The following is a 23,629-nucleotide window of genomic DNA, read 5'->3' on the forward strand; positions in this document are numbered from 1 at the left end:
TTTTTACAAAACCTTGTATACAATTTCCTTTGTATTAGAGTAAAAGAGAGTATACGAAAATGAACTATAGGTCTTATTCATAGGGTTGTAAAACTTTTTGTGTCAACCCATTAAAGGCGGGATATAAAAGAAGATTGATTCTTACACGTAATTATTGGGAATCAAGTACATATATTCTACAAGTGCTATTTTATCCTTCTAACTTACCCTTTAGCACAAATGTTTACGATAATTCCGATTCAATATTGTTTGTACTATATTTTATTACTCGCCACCGTGATACATTAAACTTGACAAGTCCCATGTGCCTGTAATTTAATCAGAACTCTTAGCGTTTGGCGGCAGAAATTGGTATGGTGGTAGTCATTCTCTAGACGAACTCCTTCAGAAGGTTCGACAGTTACTAAACGTTATGTTCTGATGTAAATAATAAATTTTTTAATGATTTTTGTCAAATTTATGTTACCATCATCAGTGCCGCACGGGATCAAAATACGATTGACGTACTTGGTTTCTAATACTAATTATGTTGTAAGATTTTTTTCATTCATTAGTTTTAAAGTAATCAATTTTATTAAACTTTTTAACTAAATTTATGGTGTTTATTTTGCTAACCGTCTTCAAAAAAAGCACGAGGTTCTCAATTCGACTGTGTTTATTATTTTTTTTGTATGTATGTTATGTACGTGATAACTCCGGGCATTTGTGAACCGATTTTGATGGTTCCTTTATTGTTGGAAAGAGGGTGCCTCAGTATTCGTCCCATTAAATTTGAAGAAAGTATTTCACCTCTAAAGGTGGCAAACTAGGGAATTAATCCGACTTAGCACACTTTCCGGCAACCGATTTCAATAAAACCTGACAAATAGATGTAATTGCACGAACATTTGAAGTCTGTTTTTTTTTGTATAAAAAGTTACAATTATTATCTCACATGGTTGTCAGACTTTAATGTATTGACGTGAAATAAGGCCGTATATGATCTATAAAAAACAAATGGTTCTTTTTTCACTTGGTATAACAATAGTTGACATAATTTCAAAGGATGTAATCACTCATATTAATCAACTATAATAAGTGGTACAATAACGAAAGGTATAATTTCGTTGTGTATAATAAATCTAAATAATGATATATATCATAATGAGCTAATGGTATATATTACCAGTAGGTATATAGTGTATGGTATATAATGTCTTGAATAAATCGCACCTAACCTATGGGAAGTATCGATTCTGTAAGGTTAATTTTAATGCGCTTTTGAGCCTAATATCACAGTATTACAATATCAGATACTCCTCCTCGCCGCGCTCGTTGTTGCACCTAAAGTTGACACTGGGATTATTTTTTATAATACATTATACCATCGGTATATTAAATTGTAAAGTTGTTATATCAGTAGTTTATTATATCCAATGATGCTTTGTATCATGCAACAATATGTCATGTCTTTATACCATACACTAATTATATTTGTCGAGCGCTATTTCGATTAAAATTATGTCATTTGTTGTTTTAACGAATGAATTATTAGTTATTCCATGAATTATGAAGTGAATTAGATTGTTTGATGTTAGGAAAAAGGAGAAAATACAACGAAAATCCTATCTAATACTGAACTACGCCATCTAGCCAACCCTTGAAGTACTATTTTGTGACATTTAAGTTCCACGTTTATCCATCACAGCGCTCCATTCGCTCGTAGCCGTAGCACGTAGCACTTTTGCAAATATTGTACAGGCGGGCGCCGGGCGTAGCGTTTTCGCAGAGCATCCGTAGTCTATTGATTACGCATGCGTAAAGGCTTTCATCTCGAATCATGCAGCCTCTTAACTTTGTAAACATGATTCAGTGAACTATTTTACGTACATAGTGTTAAAATAGGTACCGAAATGAAAATTGGAATTTTGTGGATCTTTTTGAACTTCGCTAGAAGTTGTTTGGGTAAGTAATAGTTATTTAATATTGTCCGTTATCAAAATTATAGTATTCTTGAAACTAGGACACATTTTTAACTAAGTTCAAATATACTATAGCATGTCAGTATGTGTGTGTAAAATATGTGACTGTACGTGTGCATATCTTTTTAGTAATTGTAAAATTACCGATAGTAGATTTTTGTTTGCGTGAAAATGATACCATACATCCGGACCAGATGGTATGCCTGTACTGGGATGTGTACTCACTGACCTATGGACTATCTTCAAACATCTTATTTTTAGTTACCTGCTGCTTCTACTGTTCTAGCACCCTTTGACACTTTAGTTATTTCCGATTGTGAGGTACATACTTCTTAGTAGGTTTTATGAAAGGTACCAAAAACCTTATCTCAATTCCTTCAAACGACGTGTTAAGGAACATTTAACTCCTTAGTCACGTTTTTTCTATCCAATCCCTTCATTTATTCCTATGTTTATTATAATTATGAGTAAAATTTATTATCACATATTATTATCAATGTGTATATAAATTATTAGTATTCAACGTGTAATGTATTTGTTGGACGAACTTCCACAAGAAGATATACTTTGGTTGCACTCCCCTTCCAACTCTTAGGGTCGTATTCCAGAACTCTACTCAGTGCTCAAGTCAGGATTTGAGCAGACTTGAGTATGATTTCAAGCACTGGAAATACGACCCCAAGGGCAAGGACTTGAGTATGATTTTCAGTGCTCACTGCAATACTCAAGTCCTGACTTGAGTATTGAGTAGAGTTCTGGAATACGACCCTTAAATTAGTTGTACATTAGCTTATAGCATGATACTTAGAATATTTAATTAAAAAAGATTTACCTACACAAAATACTACCAATAATGGCATAATACTGATTTTTCATTAAAATATTTTTAACATTATTAGTGACCGCTTTTAGATTGAAAAGTTCCTTCTATAATTTTTCGTATTTCATCATCATCAGCTTACACACATCTACTGCTGGAATATCTAATATTAATTATTTCCAAATAACGTAATTTCTTATGTAGCTTTTCTATTATCGATTTTCAGGTGTGAAACTGCTCGAAGCAAATCCAGACGTAAAGCGTCTATACGATGATTTACTCAGTAACTACAACCGCCTTATACGGCCAGTCACAAACGTGAGCGATATCTTAACCGTGAGACTTGGCTTAAAACTGTCCCAGCTGATGGAAGTTAATTTAAAGAACCAAGTTATGACCACAAATTTATGGGTAGAACAGGTACGTCGAGTTTTTAAGTTTTCGTGATTGTTACACATTGAAGTGAAACTATTTTTTCGAATAGCACGATTTAGGTCTTTTATTACATGCACGAATATTTGTATTCTATTATAAAAAAAAGCAAAGAATATTGTACTTTATGTGACTGTTACATACTTAGAATAATAACGCATAGAAACCTAGTCCGCACACGCTAAGTGAGGCAAATTGAAGCGCGCCCAAAGGGCCTACTAGCGGGCGGGCCTTCAGTGCTCAAGGTCAACTTGCATCGCGAACAGATCAAGAATTTTAGCTAAAATGACGAAATATGCGGTAAATGAGTGTAAAAATGCGTCAGACAAACATAAAATAGATACTAACATCACATTCCACAAGGAAGTAACGCGTTTCAACTTGTATTTTTATATAAATATTCACTAAAACCGAAAATTAACCTGCTACTAAAACTAGCCTACATGAATTTGATTTTTGCCTCACTTGTGACAGTTCGTTTGATATGAAACTATCATTCTATGCGTTATTATTCTAAGGTTACATAATGAAAGGCATTATAATACGAATGAGGGTTTATGAAACGAGCCGACAGGCGAGTATAAAAACATCTCACGAATGTTTTAATGCCTAATTATCTAACAGTCACATATTATAAGCTCTCTGTGATGTGTTCAGGAACCGCATGTTACGACTGGCGAAATGGCGGCAAATAAAATTTTTTATCACGCATGTCACCAAAGAGAATTTAAGCACTACGTTTACATGTCACTCAACCGTAGTTTTTATTTTTAATTCATAGACAAACTAGAATCGATCCCAACTGTCATATCGTTCGATATCAAGTGCTTAGAGGATGGAAAAAAATAAAAGAAATCAAGTGACGTGTGAAATTGTCAAAATTTTTTCCTATTGACATTTCATTTCGAATAAAATTTCATCTCGACTGATATTAGAATTGAGGTCCAACTAAATTGCTTTGTTTTTCAGAGATGTTTGAAATTTGAATGTAATAATAATTTTTTTTGATTTTTTTTATTAAGGCTTTGGCAAAGCCATCAGCCTAAACATGAAGTTTAAATATGTTTCTACATATGGCCGCCACAAAGAGGATAGGCAATTTGAGGCGGCGTGCTTGGATTAAAACGGGCCGATACGGGTATTTTAGTTCGAGATTCGTATAATTTCGCGTTTTAATCTTGGATTAAGGCACAATAGCACTATCCTATTCCACTTTAAACTAGATTTCACAAAGTAATTGAGAGTCAAAATAAAAACGACACTTTTCCCTCCAAAAGGTCCAGAGCGAATTCCATGTAATAATAACATTGAATTCGATGTTACTATGAAGCAATATAACATTTTCACAGATAAGAAATTTTTAATTTTAATTTTTAATTTTTGCTGGTCGTAATTTGCGGTTTTTGAACACATTGTAGAGAGTTTATGTGTGTGTAGATAAATGATATGAAGCTCTGAGTGACATTGCAACTGCTATGGGCAGACGTGTTGCTTACAACCAAAAGCACGACTTGTTTGTACCGTTTCTTGATATCGTAAAAAAATATTTTAAATTATTTTATAAGTACTATTATAGACTGGGTGATGCCTTTGCCATCTGAGTCAGCTTCACAGCCTCTCATGGTCACTCATGAAACCGGTCAAATAGTAATAATAATAATAACGCACACACTCAACATAGCCCCGCATTAGGGCAACCATAGATATAGGAAGGGAAACCCTGTGTTGCGGGTGCCATGGACACACACATAGACAACCACAAATTACACCCAAACTCACGAGAGAAATAAATGTAGGCCATACAAATATATCTCCCTGCCCGGCAATCGAACCTGGGATCTCTGCATGGCAGTGACCTCCGTGGCCGAACGGCTACCATGAAAATACCCGAAATGTTGGTTTTTTTTGAAAAAACAAATATAAGACACTTTAATCCGAAAATGGTATACGTAATAATACAAAAACAGTACAGAGCAGTCAGTACTAAAAATCGACCTCAAAAGTCATTCATCCCTTACCACCCTTAGAGGTGGAATATTTTGGGACTACATCTGAGGTACCCTCTTTGAAAAAAAAAGAGAATCATCAAAATCGGTTCACAAATGAGTTATCACGTAACATACACACAAAAAAAACATGCAGTCGAACTCAACCTCCTCCTTTTTTGAAGTCGGTTAAAAACTACTTATCATAATGATCTTATAATAAAATAAACCTTCATTTATAGTTGAATCCTTTTTGTAGATTTTATGAAAAATGTGAGTTGAAAAAAGTTTTTAGTTTTTCCTTGAATTGCTAAGTCAGATGCATTATAATTCATTATTTATATATTTTTATATTTATACCTTGTATTAAGACATTTTTTACAAATCTGGTTTTATTTGTTATTCGTTCATGTTAATTTCTCGTGATGTATTTGTCTAATCTTTTGTATTTGTACATTCAACTTACACTACTTATTATCGACTTCTTGAATTATGAGTCTCTAGTGGATACCCGTTTACCCGCGGTAATTCCTAAACATGGCAAGGGCCTATTTAGTTTGGAGACCTTTTACATTGCATTTAATTTTCGTCTCTAATAATTTCAGAAATGGTACGACTACAAACTTACGTGGAACCCTGAGGAATATGGCGGTGTGGAGATGCTGTATGTTCCGTCTGAACACATCTGGTTGCCAGACATTGTACTGTACAACAACTGGGACGGAAATTATGAGGTAAAAAATTTTTCTTTAAATCCTTTGGGTTCTTTATTGGTTTACGTCTAATATGCAAACCACCCTATCCTGAAATGTTTTTGCAATAGTATTTTGTCTATTAGGACTTACTTTTAATAGCTCTAGTTTTGTATTTTTTTACCGTCCGTGATACATACAATGTTTTTCATCTTAATTGCGAGGAAATAAATATAATGTTTCTATAAGATGGCGCTACGGCTAAGAAGTCGTTGAAAAACCAAATACAAAGATACGACAACAACCACATAGAAAAATTCGTGAGATCCGTTGGTTTGTTCCGTGGCTTAGTTGGTATAGCGTCTGGCACGGTATGCTAGAAAACGTTGGCCGGATCGAAGGAATTTTTTCTGAGTGTTCCATCTTTGTATTAATGATTATAATAAATACATCCTTTATTTCTTGTATGAATAAATATGGTTATTCATACAAGAAATAAAACCATATGGTTCACAACACAACAATTACGGCTTTTGCAAATGGCGGATATTTTTTTTTTATATTAACTGATGATCAACTAGCAATTCTTCCATAGATAATACAATTCGAACTAAAATGTTGTAAAAAGCAAAGACAGCAAATACAGCCATGATGAATTGTAAAAAAAATCGCTGAAATTTTTATACAGAAAATAATTAAAATCAATTATAAGAACTTCTTAATAATAAATTAGTAGTATGTGGCTGAATTGCAATAAAATTTTTGTTTAGATAACATTTTAAGCGAATGTTTTAATTTTGAACTTAGGCCTCCTTGCTTGAACCTGACCTATGTAAAAATACTCCTTACCGACCATGGCTGTAATGAGAAGAAAAGTGACCCGAGGTTCTTATTTGGGGCATTATAGACAAGTTAGCCACAATGCAAGTATACTCTATTTACGAGCAAGTGTGATGAAAAAGAAATTGCTGCATATTGTACATAAAGAAATAAATAACGCACGTACTCATAGCATTTGGATGACAAAAATCCGTGGTAATGACCGTTCGGATCATACAGGTTGTTTCTATCTGTGCATCTATTGCATCAATAAGATTTTTTGTTATTATACCAAGTGACGGGACGAACAAGTTGTGCACCTGATGGTAAGCGACACGCCTGTCCATAACAGTTGCAGTACCGCTCAGAGCTTTAAATCACACAGATCTGAGGGGCAAGTTGACAAGTCTCATGTCCTTGTAATTTCACCAGCACCCATTCCCTTCAAAACTGCTTGACGACAGAAATAGATAAGGTGACAGTACTTCCCTTTCGGCTGCTTAGCGGTGGCAACCGGTAGTCGAGCAGAGCACGACGGGAAGTGAGCGTCCTACTACTTTGGTACTAATTTGGAAAATAGGATCGTGCTGTACCTACGTGCTCCCGGGGCGGCTCACGTACGGAGACTTACAGAGAATCGCGTGAAGTCCGTGCAAACGGGCTGATCTTAGATGGTCCCTGTGCGGGTTCGCTCGCACAGATCATAGTGCCCTTCCCACATAAGCAAGAGGTTGATAGGGTTAGGAGGTTGACTATAAACAAAACTTGTTTTTAACTTATGTTGTATTTTACATTTTATATTTTGCTCAAATTTAAACTTTTTACGTCATTTTTTTCAGGTGACCCTAATGACGAAAGCTACTCTCAAGTACACTGGCGAGGTGAACTGGAAACCGCCTGCAATATACAAGTCTTCGTGTGAGATTAACGTTGAATATTTTCCCTTCGATGAACAAACTTGTTTTATGAAGTTCGGTTCTTGGACTTATAACGGAGCTCAGGTATGTATCTCTCATTACATAAGCTTATTATAATGAACACTGACCTTTAAAAAAACGTGTTTTAATACTTAATATTTCTTTATTTCAAAAATGTACAAATAAGGTGTAAGTAAAAAGAGTAAAGTCGATTCTCGGGCCGGGAGAAATATTTGTGTGGCTTGTATTTGTTTCTCTCATTAGTTTGGGTTTAATTTATGGTTGTCTACCTATGTGTGTGTCCATGTTAACCGCGATATAGGGTTTCCCTAGTGCAGGGATTTGAGAGTGTAAAAAAAATATTTCAAAAAAGAAAAAAGGCTAAAAAGCCGTTGAAAAAACCATATAGAAAGACACGATAACAAGCTCATAGGAAAATTCGTGAGGTCCGCTGGTTCGTTCTGTGGCTTAGTTGGCATAGCGTCTGCCACGGTTTGCTAGAAGACCTAGAGGATCGAATGAATTTTTGCTGAGTGTTCGATCTTTGTATTAATAATTATAAAGAAAGAATTTTATAAAAAAAAATATTTCTTTTCCTGTAGCTTTATAAACGAATGTTTAAACCTATAGTTGTTTAAACAGTTAAAGGAATGTATATCGCAACATAAAACGGTTATAAGATACTTAAACGCATTGCGTATAGTATGTCTTTATTTTCTTTATTGCACGCTGTACAAAATAGTAGGTAATTTAAATTGCTGGAACATCTTGTGTAGAGGTATCGAGATCGTATATTGTTAAAAAAAATTCTATTAAGTGCCTTGATAGACAAACATGATTAAAGTAATTTTTTTGCAGTACAATCGCTAAAATAGCGGACATGCTCCTGTTTATCATTTGAATTTATTTTTAGTTGAGTCTATACTCGCGGGAAAACATCGGGTGTATTGTAACGGGGGACGGTACAATTATCGTATATATGTACGGTATATTAATAAGTTTATTGTAAAGCTGTAGTGGTATTATAAGTTAAGGGCCGACTTCATTTACCATCAGCATGCTTAGCACTATCAAGTGGGGTCGATCTTTAATGTGAAAATGCAATAAGTACTAAACTTGTAACCTCATAAAACATACGACCATTTCTGTAACTTACAGGTGGACTTAAAGCACATGGACCAGTCCCCAGGGAGCAGTTTAGTTCACGTCGGTATAGACCTAAGCGAATTCTACCTATCGGTGGAGTGGGATATTCTAGAAGTGCCTGCTACCAGAAACGAAGAGTACTATCCTTGTTGTACTGAGCCTTTTTCAGGTGACAAATAGAACTCTATATATCTTCTCCCAGAAACGCTATTCCTCCAACCTACGATACAATAATCGTTCAAAAACCGAGCTAAACGTATTATGGAGAAATCTGTAAGAAACGTTTTCGATTGTGCTGTAGAAATTACACATACCTATCGCAAGAGTGTCTTTTTACGATAATTGCTGGTTCCATGTGGAAATCAGACGCTTAGTACTCTTCTTCGAATGTCAATATTGCACCAGAAGTTGGATGCAGAGCAATGCCCAATAGATTTGCGACAAGACATAAAAAACTTCGTAAGGTCTGGTGGTTCTTTCCGTAGCTCAGTTAGGAGACCGTTTGACACGGTGCGCTTGAAGGCGCTGGTTCGAATCCAGTCCCTCGAAGCAATTTTCTTACCGTTCGATCTTATTAATAATTAAAACAAATTAGTGGAATAATTTCACAAAAAAATTGAACATCATGGTAGTAAGATATCGTGATAATCAATAATAACTAAATAACTTTTTAATAGAAAAAACTAACCCCAAAAGTTTACATTGGAATTACATCTATTTGCCAAGTTTTATTGCGATCGGTTACCGGAAAGTGCGCGAACCTGATTCATCCCCTAGTTTCCCTTAAAGGTGGAATATTTCCTTCCAATTGGGACCAATACAGAAGTACCCTCTTTCTAACAAAAAAGAATCATCAAAATCGGTCCCCAAATGCCGGCGTAATCGCGTATAATATACGTACAAAAAATACAGTCAAATTGAGACCCTCTTTTTTTGGAGCCGGTTTAAAATTACTAACATTTATATAATTAGCACCAAGCAAGCAAGGAGATAATAAAGTTGTGCTCGTACTGTTGGTTTAATATCTTGATTATTCCTTTAATTTGTTAGCGATGAACAGTTACTTATTTAAATTTTTGTTTCAGATATAACTTTCAAACTAACAATGCGTAGAAAAACGTTATTCTACACTGTAAACCTGATCATTCCGTGTGTAGGACTCACGTTCTTGACTGTACTTGTGTTTTATCTACCATCTGACTCTGGGGAGAAGGTATGTCTGCTTTTTGTACTCTGTGATTTGGTGGATTCAGTAGATGGCTTTGTATATAGAACTTTCAGATAGTCCAACTTTTGCATATTTGAAAAATAGCGAAATAATAGACGTTATTGTTATTTAGAAGGGGGTTATCACACTTCTCTACGTAGAATCGGCTTGAGCTGGTCAGAAAAAGCTTTCAGCAAAAAATTCGTTGCTCTTCGGTCCAGACGACTTTTTTAAACCGGCTGGAAACTGGCCCTGTACCCATTACTCAATAGTTACTCTCTGTCTCAGCTTGAAACAAATAATTAATTACTCGTTCAAATTAAAATTCTCATGATGCAAAAGAAGCTTCATACTTGTCATTGTCTTTTGATATGGTCGAATATGACTTAGTGTAGTAGGTGCGACGAGCTAAGGGTCGGGCGAAATGGCTTGCTTTGGGAGTGGCCTATGTCCAGCAGTGGATTGCGGTACGCTGTTGATGATGATGATGATGATGAATATTAAGTATTTGACAGAAATTAGACGGATGTCGGAACAAGTACGACAGTAGATCCACGGTTATGGCTTTAAGGAGTGAAGGCTGTGGAAAGGTGTGTTGACCGTAAGTCGGTTGAAGCATCGTATTGGATAGATTAGTAATGAGACACAGCGTTACCGTGCCTCCTGTTTCCGGTGAGCGCTGCGAGGAGGCTGTTTTCATGCACCCAATAAGCCGTAACAATTTCCTGCGTGTCACAAATGCTACAAATAACCATCTGTCCCTAGTGGAGACAAAAACCCCACTACCTACCTGATTTGATCATCACTCGAGACCAACTACCACCAGGTACTATCGGTGGCCCGATAAGAAAGAATAAAGTCAGCTCAAGCCAATTTTCACGCCGACAAGTGTGGTAAGTTCCTAAGTCAATAGGCATTTTGTTGTTTTAATGTAGTGTACCCACTTGTCAGCTCCTGTCCGTCATGTTTACGCCAAGATATCACAATGTATATTTATGGAAATATAATCGTAAGTTCATTTATTATTTCGAATTATTACAAGACGTCATCTGAATTAAGCTTCTCTACTGAATTCACTTATAAGTTCTTACAGTGTTAAATGTAGCGGGATGTTATTTTGTGGTCACAAATCGTACTTTGCATCGAAAGGAAGCTGCTTTTATATCTAGTGCTCTGGTAATGCTTGCAACTGACAACATGTAGAAAGCAAGAATGTTTAAATATTTTAGTGCTTTTACAATTTAGCTGCTACATTACGCGTGCTTCAATAAAGACCCTAGGAATCGTAATCTGATTAGGAATCCTATAATTATCCTTCTAAGACCGAGCAAACTACAGTGAGAAAGCGCCGAACGCCCAAAGTACAAAAATGTACTAAGTACATGTAATTACCGGTGATCGGAATAGATACTTAAATGTACTGTATTCACCTTAACTTCGAAGAACAGCAGAGACAGAAAGTGCAGACTAATTTACGACAACATTTTTTGTCCCGAATTTTTTAGGGGTACGGGAAATCACGTAAGTACACTAAAAATTGACGTAAATTTCCCGGCAGTACAATCGCTATCTTAAAAAATACTTAATTAGAGTCGCAAATGTCTGTAGGTAATCTTAACAAAACCGGCTTACTTTCGATGTAAATCAAAAGTATAGAGTCTATAGGGGCATGCTATACCCTTTTCCATCCCATCCAAATCCATGCAGAAGTAGTCTTTGATCGGTAGCTAGTGTGTGGACGTGTCAGTATCATCCCATGTTATTTTCAACATTATTGTCTTTCCACTCTCTCGTAAGGACGGAGCAATTTCGTTTGAGAAATATTTTGGTTTTTTGAAGTTACGTTCTACCGTGTGGTTCATTTCGAAAAAGACATATCGTGGCTTTTCAAAATATAGTGGTCTAAATCAAAATTGTTAATTGTTTTGCTTTTACAGAAAATCGGAGAAGGCAGTGTGAATATTTAACTAAAATTTCAAGCGATACACATAGAGTCGATAATATCTCCCTCCGAAATTCCGGAGTGTAAAATAAAAAGTAAAAAATCACAATAAAATAGAATTGAATAATAATTATAAATAATGTGCCGGACAACCACACCAAATTGCCTGGTATCAAAGTAGGATCTTCCCTGTATGCTACAGGTACCAAAGTAACGGAATTTATTCCAAAGAATATTCGCAACATCCAGACCAATATAGAAAAGTATATTTTCCAAATTGGTCAGGAATCGAACCCGAGACGTCCTTATCCAGTGCCCACAGTACACACCTTACCTATTTCTGCCGCCATGCAATAATGTCAGCATTATTGTGTTCCGGTTTTGAAGAGCAAGGGTGCTGGTGAAATTGCAGGCACATGGGACTTGTCAACTTATGTCTCAAGTTGACGGGCGCAGTGGCAGTGCCCCCTCAGATCTTTGCGATTTTAAGCTCTGAGTGGCACCGCAACTGTTATGGACAGCCGTGTAGCTGACCATCAGGCGCACGACTTGCTCGTCCCGTCATTTGATGTTGTAAAAAAAAAAAATAGTTTTCAAACAAATTAAATGACATTCGTCTCTATTTCTGGTTACATGATGTAAAATAAGAAATGGCGGAGAAAATTTGACACAGACCCGACGGGGCAGCGCGGCGTGGCATGTTAAACCGCTGGACAATTTTCAAGTTTTGGGATAAATAGGAACTTAATAACTATAAGGCTTTAGTTGAAAGCCAAAATTTAGCAGGTTCTTAGTAGTGTTTATATAGAAATATCTCCACATAAAAATGAAGTGCAAAGTTAAATGTTTTATTCTTAAATAATTTGTTTTAGATTTTTATTTTCGCCTTTTTTCGGGATTTTATTTGACGAGGTAAAGTATATCCCGTTGTGTAACGAATTAGCACATTTTTTAGACAGTATCCTTAGGTGTGTCGTATATTTTTATGAGACCGTTATTTTAATTTTAATAGTAACTATTTAAACCATTTGTTCTAGCAAAACATTTTTTCTCGCTTCTCCTCCAGTGAATGGCCTTAGAATGTGATCGCTAGTACTTTGTCTAATTGAAAATTGCTCCGTTTTTTTAAAAGTATTGTTAATAAGAATAAATAATATTATAAATAAAGGAACCGACATAATTTTGAAGGTACATTTTTCATAACATTTTACACCACAAGACACTTTACACAATAATTTGACATATACCGAGTGTATATAAAGTCGTGCTTACTCTGATTCATGGCATTAAGAGCGCCTTCAGACTAGACGCTTAGTAGACGCGCTGCAATGGCGCGACTGTGGCGCGTCTGTAGTGCTTCAGTATTTTTTAATTCACTAAGGCTTCTAACGGACTGCATGTTTGCAGTTAATGCGCGAAGTCATTATCCGAGATCTCGACTGCATGAAGTTGATCGCAGTAACTGCATGCAATTATTGTATGAAAATTAGTAATGGCGCGGCAGCAGCGCATAAGCGTCTAATTTAAAGCGCCCTAAACGGGTTCAAGAATGGTTAAAGTCATTCAATACTTTTACAACTATTTAAAATTATTGTGTACCTTTATATGACGGATTGTGTACCTACATTGATTACATTGTTACTTCTCATAATGCTTTCAATAATTTGCTGTTGACAATTACATTATAATATTTATGTACTTCTTGGTTTGTAGCGAACTGGCAAATGGGTGTTGAAGTTAGAAAGTAAGATGAAAGTACTTACAATTGTAAGTGTTGTATGTATCTCAAATCAATGGATCTTAACGGAATCAATCACGCTTTTTGAATGGATCAAACAATATTTCTACGCCCATCGAGCAACAATGATTTCAAATAAGTTTAATAACGAATTTGATCATATTATGATTGATTTAATCAAAAAGTGTCATTGATTCTGTTAAGATCCATTTGATAAGTGTCATTTTGTTAATTCATATTTGTCAATTCATGCTGCAATTCTTTGCTTTAAATATGCTTGGAATTACTAGATACTCCACATAACATTGAAAATCCGTTACCTACATCTATCTCTATTTATAAATACAATAAAAATGGAAGTAAATTAATTTCCTACTCTGTGTACCCAGTGAAGGTCGAACACAACAGTAGCGCTTATGTTGAATATTTTTGTCATGCATTTAAGTTTCCCACTCTTCATCCGCGAAAAAATTTTAAATAAATACCAACAGCGCAACTGTAACAACGTCGAGTGGATTGCATGCCACTCTATGGACACACAACTTAGGTAATCTAAAATTAGCAGACCTGGGGCCCTGGTGTCAGGTAACCGGCCGCGGAATCGCCGATATATGACACCCTTCGGCCAAAACTCTTCCTTCAGGTATTAGGTCGGTACTCTCACCACAAACGAATTAAAATTCACTTTGTGACTGTGGTTGCTGTAACAACGTTGAGTGGTTTGCATGCCACGGAACGTACAACGCATGTAACGTGACCGTGAGAATAGCGCGTCACTTGATATTAAATTACAATAAAAAATATTTGTGTTCCCAATAAAGGAGGATACATTTGTGTTTAATTCCATAACGATACATAGCGAAGCTGGTAGGACACGAACCTACGCTCCCGAATTGTAACTTTTTATAAAAAAGAACCGACCTTAAAATTTCATGGTAAAACATCTGTTTGCCAAGTTTCATTGGAATCGGTTACCGGAAAGTGGATTATTTTATTCAAATATAAATGGGACTAAAATTGAGGTACTCTCTTTTCAACAAAAAAAGAATCATCACAAATCAAGTTATCGCGTAACTTACATACAAAAAAAAACAGGCGAAATGAGAACCTCCTCCTTTATTTTGAAGTCAGTAATGTGGGGGAAACACAAATGTTTTTATTGTAATTTAATATAGTGGTACAATTGCTGCTTCAGTGTTGCCGCCATCTCTGACAAGTGACGCGCTATTCGCACTGTCACGTTACATGCGTTGTACGTTCCGTGGCATGCAAACCACTCACCGTGGTTACAGTAGCTACAATCACAAAGTGAATTTTAATTAGTTTGTGGTGAGAGTACCGACCGAACACCTGTCGACCTTTATGTAGGAAGAGTTTTGACCGAAGGGTGTCATATCATCGCTTAAATGCTAATGCTAAACTGCCGCATCACAAAAAATTTCAAAAATGTTTTTATTGCAAAAATGTGTTTAAAAACGGTCAAACTTTAATACTACACGAAAACACCTTGCGATTTTAATGCCAACAAACTACGGAATTACCCAAATGCCTGTTTGGCATTCTGCACTTTCGTGGCTAACTTTTGAGCTAAACAGTCCTTTTGTGAGTTGTGTCTGCCTTAAAATACGCATCTTTTAATAAATGCAATAATTATTTAAAAATAAAACAATATCAAAAAATGAGGTCGAAAACTTTGATCGTTTCTCCTGTAAAAAAGTGAACTTTTGACATGCGGCCGTTTAGCATTTAAGCGACGAATGTATAGGCGATTCCGCGTCCGGTTACCTGATACCAGCTACTTTTAGATTGTCTAAGTTGTGTTCATAGAGTGTCAATGTAAAACTTGTCAGTGGCTAGGTATCGAGCTGTTCAACTGTCATTGATATTTTTTGCTATTCTGCTCTTCAATGGCGGGTTGAAGTCATATTTTTTTAATTTGAAGAATTATGCACATTTCTACGATACTTTTAGTAAGGTAACGTCGATCGTCAGTGATTGAATGAATTAACGAATGTCATCACTGTCACTCCATTGACACTTTATTTTTAACCGACTTCAAAAAAGGAGGAGGTTCGCAATTCGACTATGTTCTTTTTTTTTTGTATGTATGTTAAGCGATAACTCCGGTATTTGTGAATCGATTTTCATGATTCTTTTTTTGTTGGAAAGGGGGTATTTCCATAGTGGTCCCATTTCATTTTGAAGAAAATCATCCACCTCAAAGGGTGGCTGTTCACGCATGAAGGTTCATTTTTATAAATAGCGCCTAACTTTAATTTAGGAGCAATTACTTTTAGCAATTATTTAGTTGATTTTGCTATTTCTCCAATTCAAGGCGTTTTTCTCTCGATATACTTTGAGTAGTGTCGTAGTGAGAACCTATTTTTATTATCTCCAGTATCAAGTCCTGTATAGTGGCGAACTAGGGGATATTTCAATGAAACTTAGCAAATAGATGTAATTCCACTTACTATTGAGGTCGGTTTTTTTAGTACTCTGTACTGAGATTATTATTTTATTTTATTGAATGTACAAAACAGTTTACATTCAGTGGAACATGTTGAGATATGATTAGAATGTAGACCTACTACTTGTACATACAGCGGTACTATGCGAAGTGTAAACATATTTGCATAAGGGTTACAAAAAAGGAAAAAGTGAGAGTACAACTAAAAACTAACATAGATATTAATTTGGCAGTACTAATGAGAAGACGAGTCGAAATATTTGAGGAGATTGTTGTCGAAAACATCAATGTGAGGTTCGGCACATTCTAGTCACGGGGTTGTAAAAGGATGTATTATTTCGATAAACATTTAACACAAAGGTTTTAGGACTATGTTTAATGTTAAAGTCAATGTGTGATAGCAGACCAGGAGAAACAAGGCTGCCGTGAATGAGCTTATGCAAGACAACAATATCCTGTATTTATATTTACTTCGGGTCCGTAGTGAACATATTTTGAACTGATGATGAAATATTGAGACTCAACTGCCATTGCAACTAGATTTTAGCAGAATAACAAATATTATCATAATTGTAACATAACCTCACTGGAGTCCCAATGGAGTTACGGTACCAGAGATTTCAAGAAAATTTGCAAAATGGAGTGCGATTCGTGAAGATTACTTATTTAGTTTATTATATTGTACGTATGTTAATACTTAAGGTATATATTATATGGGTTATGTGGCCTGAAATAAATGACTAAATAAAATAAATAAATAACAAATCCTACCACCAAAAATATACTCGATACGTTTTCCGCCTATCTACGAGGCATCCCTAGAGGTGTTGATTGTTCTACACTCGGTTGAGAATTCCGAAAATATTCAACATAAGCACGATATTTAACACGATTTAGCCTTAATCGGATTCGTTGAGCAGCGATTAATTTACTTCCATTTTTATTAACAACGATTTCCACAAAGTGTAGTCCGCTTTAATAGACATTGCGATCAGGATGTGAAATCTAAAATGTCGGGTGAGGACTTGACAGGTTTACCATTCGCGGAATTGGAGAAACTCGCGAGAGTTAAGAGTCTATACAACCTCAAATGGCTTTGGTTGATTCCGCAAAACAGTGAAAGTGTTGAATTAATCACTTTGAAAAACATATGTATAGTAAAATTGAGGATATATACACTTACACTAGTATACATATAGAAAATAAACACAAAGTCCGCTATCTACGCAGGATGCTGCAAAAAGGCCATTGAAATTAAAAAAAAACATCCTAATTTCAACAGGGGAGATGGTTTCTCCAATACAATACCATTCCATTATTAATTGAAAATAAATTTAACTTAATAAAAATTCACATTGTTAAAACAAAATAATTTGTAAAACATATTGTAGCATAAATTCGAATGTTTCTTTGTAAAAGCAAAAATAAGGTATTTAATTAATAACTTTTGTAACTATAGTGAAAAAATAGGGTGGTTTGCATTCAACCGTGAACATGGGACCTGTAAAGAGCCCGAAACGTTGGTTTGTTTGAAAAAACAAATACACGCGATTTAAATCCGGAAAAATAGTTTCATTTACTAAAAAACACAAACTTACTCAAAATTTTGCAAGAAAACAGCTGTATTCAATAGGTACATATACCAATTTTTTTTTATGTCAACTGAACTAAATAGAGCACGTATAGTATAAGATACACATTTTTCTAATAGCTTTAATTTAGTTTGTAAAAAAAATAAATGTTGAAATAAAGCCAGTGTTCCTGCCGTTCGATCCAAGCAAAATGAACCGTATTAATACGAGAAAAAAGTTAAATTCGAGCTTAGGTAGTTTCGACTCTTATTAATGTGCGCTATGGTCATACTCTCGTTTCTAAAGATACTTGTGTGGTGTAATTTCAGAATTTAAATATTTGTATTGGATAATGGAATAAGATTGATTTCTCAAGAGATGGGCTATGAAATGAAACAAGTGTGCAGTAACTGGAGCAAACGTTGAATAAATTAACTTTACCCCGTTTTCAATTAGCGATGGAAATTTCATAGATATTAGCAATAGTAATTTTTATAATCTCAGTACAGAGTACTAAAAAACCCGACCTCAAAAGTACGTGGAATTACGTCTATTTGCTAAGTTTTATTAAAATATCCCCTAGTTCGCCAATATACAGGACACTGAAGATAATAAAAATCGGTTCTCACCACTCAAAGTATATTGAGAGAAAAACGCTTTGAATTGGAGAAATAGCAAAATCAACCATTAAAGTAATTGCTCCTAAATTAATGTTAGGCGCTATTTATGAAAATGAATCTTCATGCGTGAGCAGCTACCCTTCGAGTTGGATGATTTTTTTCAAAATGAAATGGGACCACTGTGGAAGTACCCCATTTCCAACAAAAAAAGAATCATGAAAATCGGTTCACAAATACCGGAGTTATCGCGTAACATATATACAAAAAAAAAGAAAAAAAAGAACATGCAGACGAATTGAGAACCTCCTCCTTTTTGAAGTCGGTTAAAAAGATAAACAACCCGACCGAAATGTAAGACGTAACTAACAGCTGGACAAAATTGTATACTCGTATTACGCCCTTTTGTCACAAGTTCTTAGGTTTTCGCGATTTTTTCACATATTAAATAAAAATGTTTTTTTCTACAAATATTATTGCTTCGGACTATTGGTCAAAGCAAAATCTGTTAAAGATTTAAATACTATTAATATTGATAATAAATAAATAATACTTTCGAAATCTCTCTTAAAACGGACTACACATAAATAAACAATATTTATTTACCTAGATTAAGGTTAAAAAGTAATATATAAACACTGAATAAAAAGAAAGCTAAGAATAGCAACATCAAAGCACATTCGCACCTTTAGAATGAAAGTGACCCAATGCAAAATTCCAACTTATTAGGAATATGCAAAGTAAGATTTGAAGTTGTGACATTTTTACATTATTTAGCTAATTACTCATAAAGTATAGAAATTATGATTTTCGGAATGAATAATAATTTCTTCGTCATTTCTTCGCCAATGGTGGCGATGTGTTGTATTTGCAGATCCAGGTTCAACAATAAATGTTTACATACCGACGCGGGAGTGGAGTTTAACATATAATGAAAAAGACTCACATAGTGAATCTGTGCGATTCGAGCTTTCAAGTATCAGTTCCAAATTAACAACCATTTAAACAATGGTTTTTAAAATCGTTTTACGGTATAAGCTAATTTTGTTAAATTTTCGAATTAGGTTACTTCCATTCTAAAGGTGTGATATCGTCCCCCATCTCTCCCGAATTATCGTAAGTCGTAACCAAATAAGAATACAGTCTTACTCAGCTTTCAAACGTGTGCTTACCTTTTTATATGTGAATATACTCGTACATAAAAAGAGTTTAACTACAGGTTACGATATAAAGTGGTAAAAACTGACAGAGGGATGATATTATCAATAATGTTATAGCACGTTGAAATTAATATAGTCCTCAAAGGAAAACATATTATAATTATTAAATAGCAATACAGAAAAAAATCTTTCGATCCGGCCTGGTTCGAATCGACGTTTTCTAGCAAACCATGCCAGACGAAGGATTTTTTTCTAAGTGTTCAATCTTTGTTATTAACAATTATAAACAAACTAGTTGAGCAATTTCACAAAAAATAATTGAATATCATGGCAAACATCGTGACATCTATGAATACTTGAAAATGATTTTTTTTTTTCTAGAAGTGCAAAAATGCATTTCGCGAAATTTGCATTTTTCGTTTAGTGGCAGTATTGATTTAAACGTGCGATATTTATAAAAACGGTTTTAAGTTTGGCAAACCTTTCCCAAATACGCACTTAGTGGAAAGACAATACGAGCCGCACATGAAATTCAAAGAGAACTTCTCTCCTATAGATTTCGCTCTGCATCTCAATCCTGGTGTCCCTCACGGTGTTCTTTCTCGGTCTGGCCGAGATCATCCCGCCGACGTCTCTGGCAATCCCACTGCTGGGCAAATACCTGCTATTCACTATGATCCTCGTATCACTCAGCGTTTGGGTTACCGTAATCATTGTTAACGTCCATTTCAGGTAATTTTTAATTATGTTGGCTGGGTTGAGCGAGTTGGAAACACGATTCATTTCTTTGTTATTTATACACGTACGAGTATATAGATGAAAGAAACTTCTTCAATAACTGAATAAATTTAATAAAACAAAAACCCGATACAAAACAGTGTACTCCAAATAGATAATAACTGCCTCCGTGGCCGAACGGTTACCATGCCGAACTGCCACGCAGAGGTCCCAGGTTCGATTCCCGGGCCGGGAGAAATATTTGTATGACCTATACATTTATTTCTCTCGTGAGTTTGGGTGTAATTTGTGGTTGTCTATGTGTGTGTCCATGGCACCCGCGACACAGGGTTTCCCTAGTGCGGGGCTATGTTGAGTGTGTGCGTTGTTATATTATTATTATTATTATTATTAATACAATCACCTGTCACGTACAGCCTCCTTAGATGACCAGCGGACTGACTGGTCACAAAGACAGACTCACTAGACCAACAGGAATTCAAAATTAGACCGAGTTTGATAGTCCGCGTGTCTCTAGGGAATCTCTTGTTTCAGCATTTGGAATTAGACCAGGTTACGTTGTACTAAATAAAGGATGATGACCATATTACTGCCCTCATCTTACTTCAGTAGCAGTCGAGCGCCTTGTGAAAGGGTTCGTCCAGGGTAGTACTGCCACCTTACCTATTTCTGCCGCCACGCAGTAATGTCAGCTGTACTGTGTTCCGGTTTTGAAGGGTAAGAGTGCTGGTGAAATTACAGGCACATGGGACTTGTCAACTTATATCTCAGGATGACGGGCGCAGTGGCAGTGCCCCTTAGATCTTTGCGATTTTAAGCTCTGAGTGGCACTGCAACTGTTATGGACAGGTGTGTAGCATACCATTAGGCACACAACTTGTTCGTTCCGTCGCTTGATATTATAAAAAAAAGCTTAGCTTATCCTACATTAATTAAAACTACATTTTGTTAATAGTCTCGACTCAAAGCAGCAGTTTATTTTGATTAGAAGAAAATATTTGTAATTCTGTCATTGACTTACAATTATATGGACGTCGGGTCCGCGCTAAAAAGTGTCCGCACTTGTAAGGCGCTAAAATCGTATACAGAGCGCCAAACTCCGCTTTAGTCTTCATTTGTTCTACTGACAGCGCGATACTGCGATGACATTACAATTTAAATTTCGAATAGGTTGACTTGGGACATTTTTTTCGTGGTTTTTGTATTAGACCCGTCGTCCATTTATTTGTAAGTCAATGAATTCTGTTGTATTTTCGGTTCAGTACAATGGCAATGAAAGGTGACAGATTGCAGTTTAGTAAATTTGATGTGGCTCAGTGTCACCAGATGTGTGGGTTGAATATAACTTATTTTTAAGGAAACATTTTCGACGAGATCATAACTAGCTGGAAGAGCTTCCCAAAGAAGCGCAGCTGGGTATTTTTTTCTCAATATCCTTTTAGATGGAATGTAATTCTATAAGTTTGTTCGATTATTAGTCAGTTATAGGTTAAGAAAAGTAGTTTTTTTATTGTTAAATATGATTTACTTACAAATAAATGGACGACGGGTCTAATACAAAAACCACGAAAAAAATGTCCCAAGTCAACCTATTTAAACGTAGTGACATGTAAGGGAATATGAAAAAGCTAAAACGTTGAATTTAAATTGTAATGTCATCGCAGTAGTGTCTAATTTTGCTTGCTTCGCTGTCAGTCGAACAAACGAAGACTAATGCGTGAATGACGCTCTGTACGATTTTAACGCCCTATAAGTTCGGACACTTTTTAGCGCGGACCCGACGTCCATATAATTGTAAGTCAATGTTAAATATATAAAAATCCGCTGCTTTAAATCAAAACCGAGGAATAGATTCAGAATCTAGGTCTTATGTGCTTTAAAATGCGCCATGTGTAACTCATGGATATGCCTGTTTAAGTTTAGGGCATGCCTCCATATTGCACAAGTCATTTTATCATTTGATAGACACCAAAGCCTCACGCCTTTGCGATTATTGTAAAAGAATAGAAGATCTGATCCATCTGTTAGTGGAGTGCCACCATCACTAGGGTTGCTAGAGTACTATTTGGAATTGAGGAGATTGGACGTTATAGAGACATAAATATTGTTCTGCAAGACCCTTCACATAAAGTAGCCAAAAAGAAAAAAAATACCCGTTACTGACCACGCAATTTGAGATTCTCTATGAGACCATGTAAATTATAATTTGGATAACAGGCGACGACCGACTTTTCTTTTTGGACAAAAGATGACGAGGGCAGTCCTGACTAAACCTATGACGCAACAGACTCTTAACCAAACTCTAACCTAACTAAATTTGTACAGGCAGACCGTACATCACTATCTCTAAGCTAACAACTCATCAATATCAATTTAATGAGCCCTAACATGATATTCCTACTTTAAATAGTTGAAGTGTTCGGTAGTCTGTAGACTGTTCTGGTTAAATCATCAGATTACGGCTACCTTTTTCTTTTTCGTTGCATCTTGACTGAGCGGTTGTGGTCATCACGGAGTATATTAAGGGCAATCATGCAAAGGGCCACCCACTGCAGACTTTATTTGGTCCGACCATGGCGTGGTTGACCTTCCACGCGGTCTAGTGCCCTTCTGCCCTGCACAACAAGACATTTAGGGGGTGAAAGCTCCGTCTTGAGACGTGTCCGAAGAACTTCAGGATGCGAGTTTGCATCACAGCGGACAGACGCTGTTTGATGCCGAGTTTTTGGAGAATGGAGACGTTTGACCAAAACTCTGTCTCTGTATACCAAATTTCAAATCTATCCGACAAGTGGAAGTATAATAAGTATTATTTGTATGAAAGAGCGCATGAAACAGCTGACAACCATGCCGATTAAATAAACCTTCAAATAAAAATACGGTTTGATTTCAAGAATGGATCCCTTTGGGAGCTACGATGCCTTAGACAAGACACATAGATACAGACAACTTTCTACTTGTGCCAGGGGCTTAAAAATGAAAGGAAAATGGCGTACATACTCTATATATTAAAACTGAATCTTAAACAGATTTAACTACGTTTATCAGTTCAATTAAATTTTGAAGTTTCTTTCTTTTGAGATTTTTTTCAAAATATCAACAAAAATGCTTGTCTATGAAATGAAAACAAGATTGATGTTTGTGTAACCTTTGCTAAAATATGCAATAAACCCTGGTCTCCACCTCGCCCACCCAGCTTAGTTCTAAGAGACTTTAGCTATAAAATTTTCTCCGTAGATTTCTTTAAGCATCTCAATCCTGGTGTCGCTGACGGTGTTTTTCCTGCTATTGGCGGAAATAATCCCGCCTACATCGCTGGCAATACCGTTGTTAGGAAAGTATTTAATCTTCACCATGATTCTGGTCTCGCTAAGCGTTTGGATGACAGTCTGCGTTTTGAACGTGCACTTTAGGTAA

General features: G+C 35.7%; 1 protein-coding gene across 1 annotated transcript; it reads left to right on the forward strand.

Annotated features, from left to right (window-relative positions):
- The first annotated feature begins 1,820 nt into the window (after positions 1-1,820).
- Positions 1,821-23,629, forward strand: LOC113234659 (acetylcholine receptor subunit beta-like 2). The gene is made up of 7 exons (XM_026470064.1): positions 1,821-1,944; positions 3,008-3,201; positions 5,804-5,932; positions 7,549-7,710; positions 8,785-8,941; positions 9,858-9,985; positions 23,450-23,629. Exons 1-7 carry the CDS (start codon positions 1,893-1,895, stop codon positions 23,627-23,629), a joined length of 1,002 nt encoding a protein of 333 aa, XP_026325849.1. The 5' UTR covers positions 1,821-1,892.

Source organism: Hyposmocoma kahamanoa, unplaced genomic scaffold (assembly GCF_003589595.1).
Source record: "Hyposmocoma kahamanoa isolate Upper Pololo Valley unplaced genomic scaffold, ASM358959v1 86, whole genome shotgun sequence".
NCBI classification, from domain to species: Eukaryota; Metazoa; Arthropoda; class Insecta; order Lepidoptera; family Cosmopterigidae; genus Hyposmocoma; species Hyposmocoma kahamanoa.

Coding starts and splice junctions, on each gene's coding strand:
- LOC113234659 (XM_026470064.1), top strand. CDS start 1,893: ATGAAAATTGGAATTTTGTGGATCTTTTTGAACTTCGCTAGAAGTTGT. Junction 1,945..3,007: donor CTTCGCTAGAAGTTGTTTGG/GTAAGTAATAGT, acceptor ATCGATTTTCAG/GTGTGAAACTGCTCGAAGCA. Junction 3,202..5,803: donor CAAATTTATGGGTAGAACAG/GTACGTCGAGTT, acceptor TAATAATTTCAG/AAATGGTACGACTACAAACT.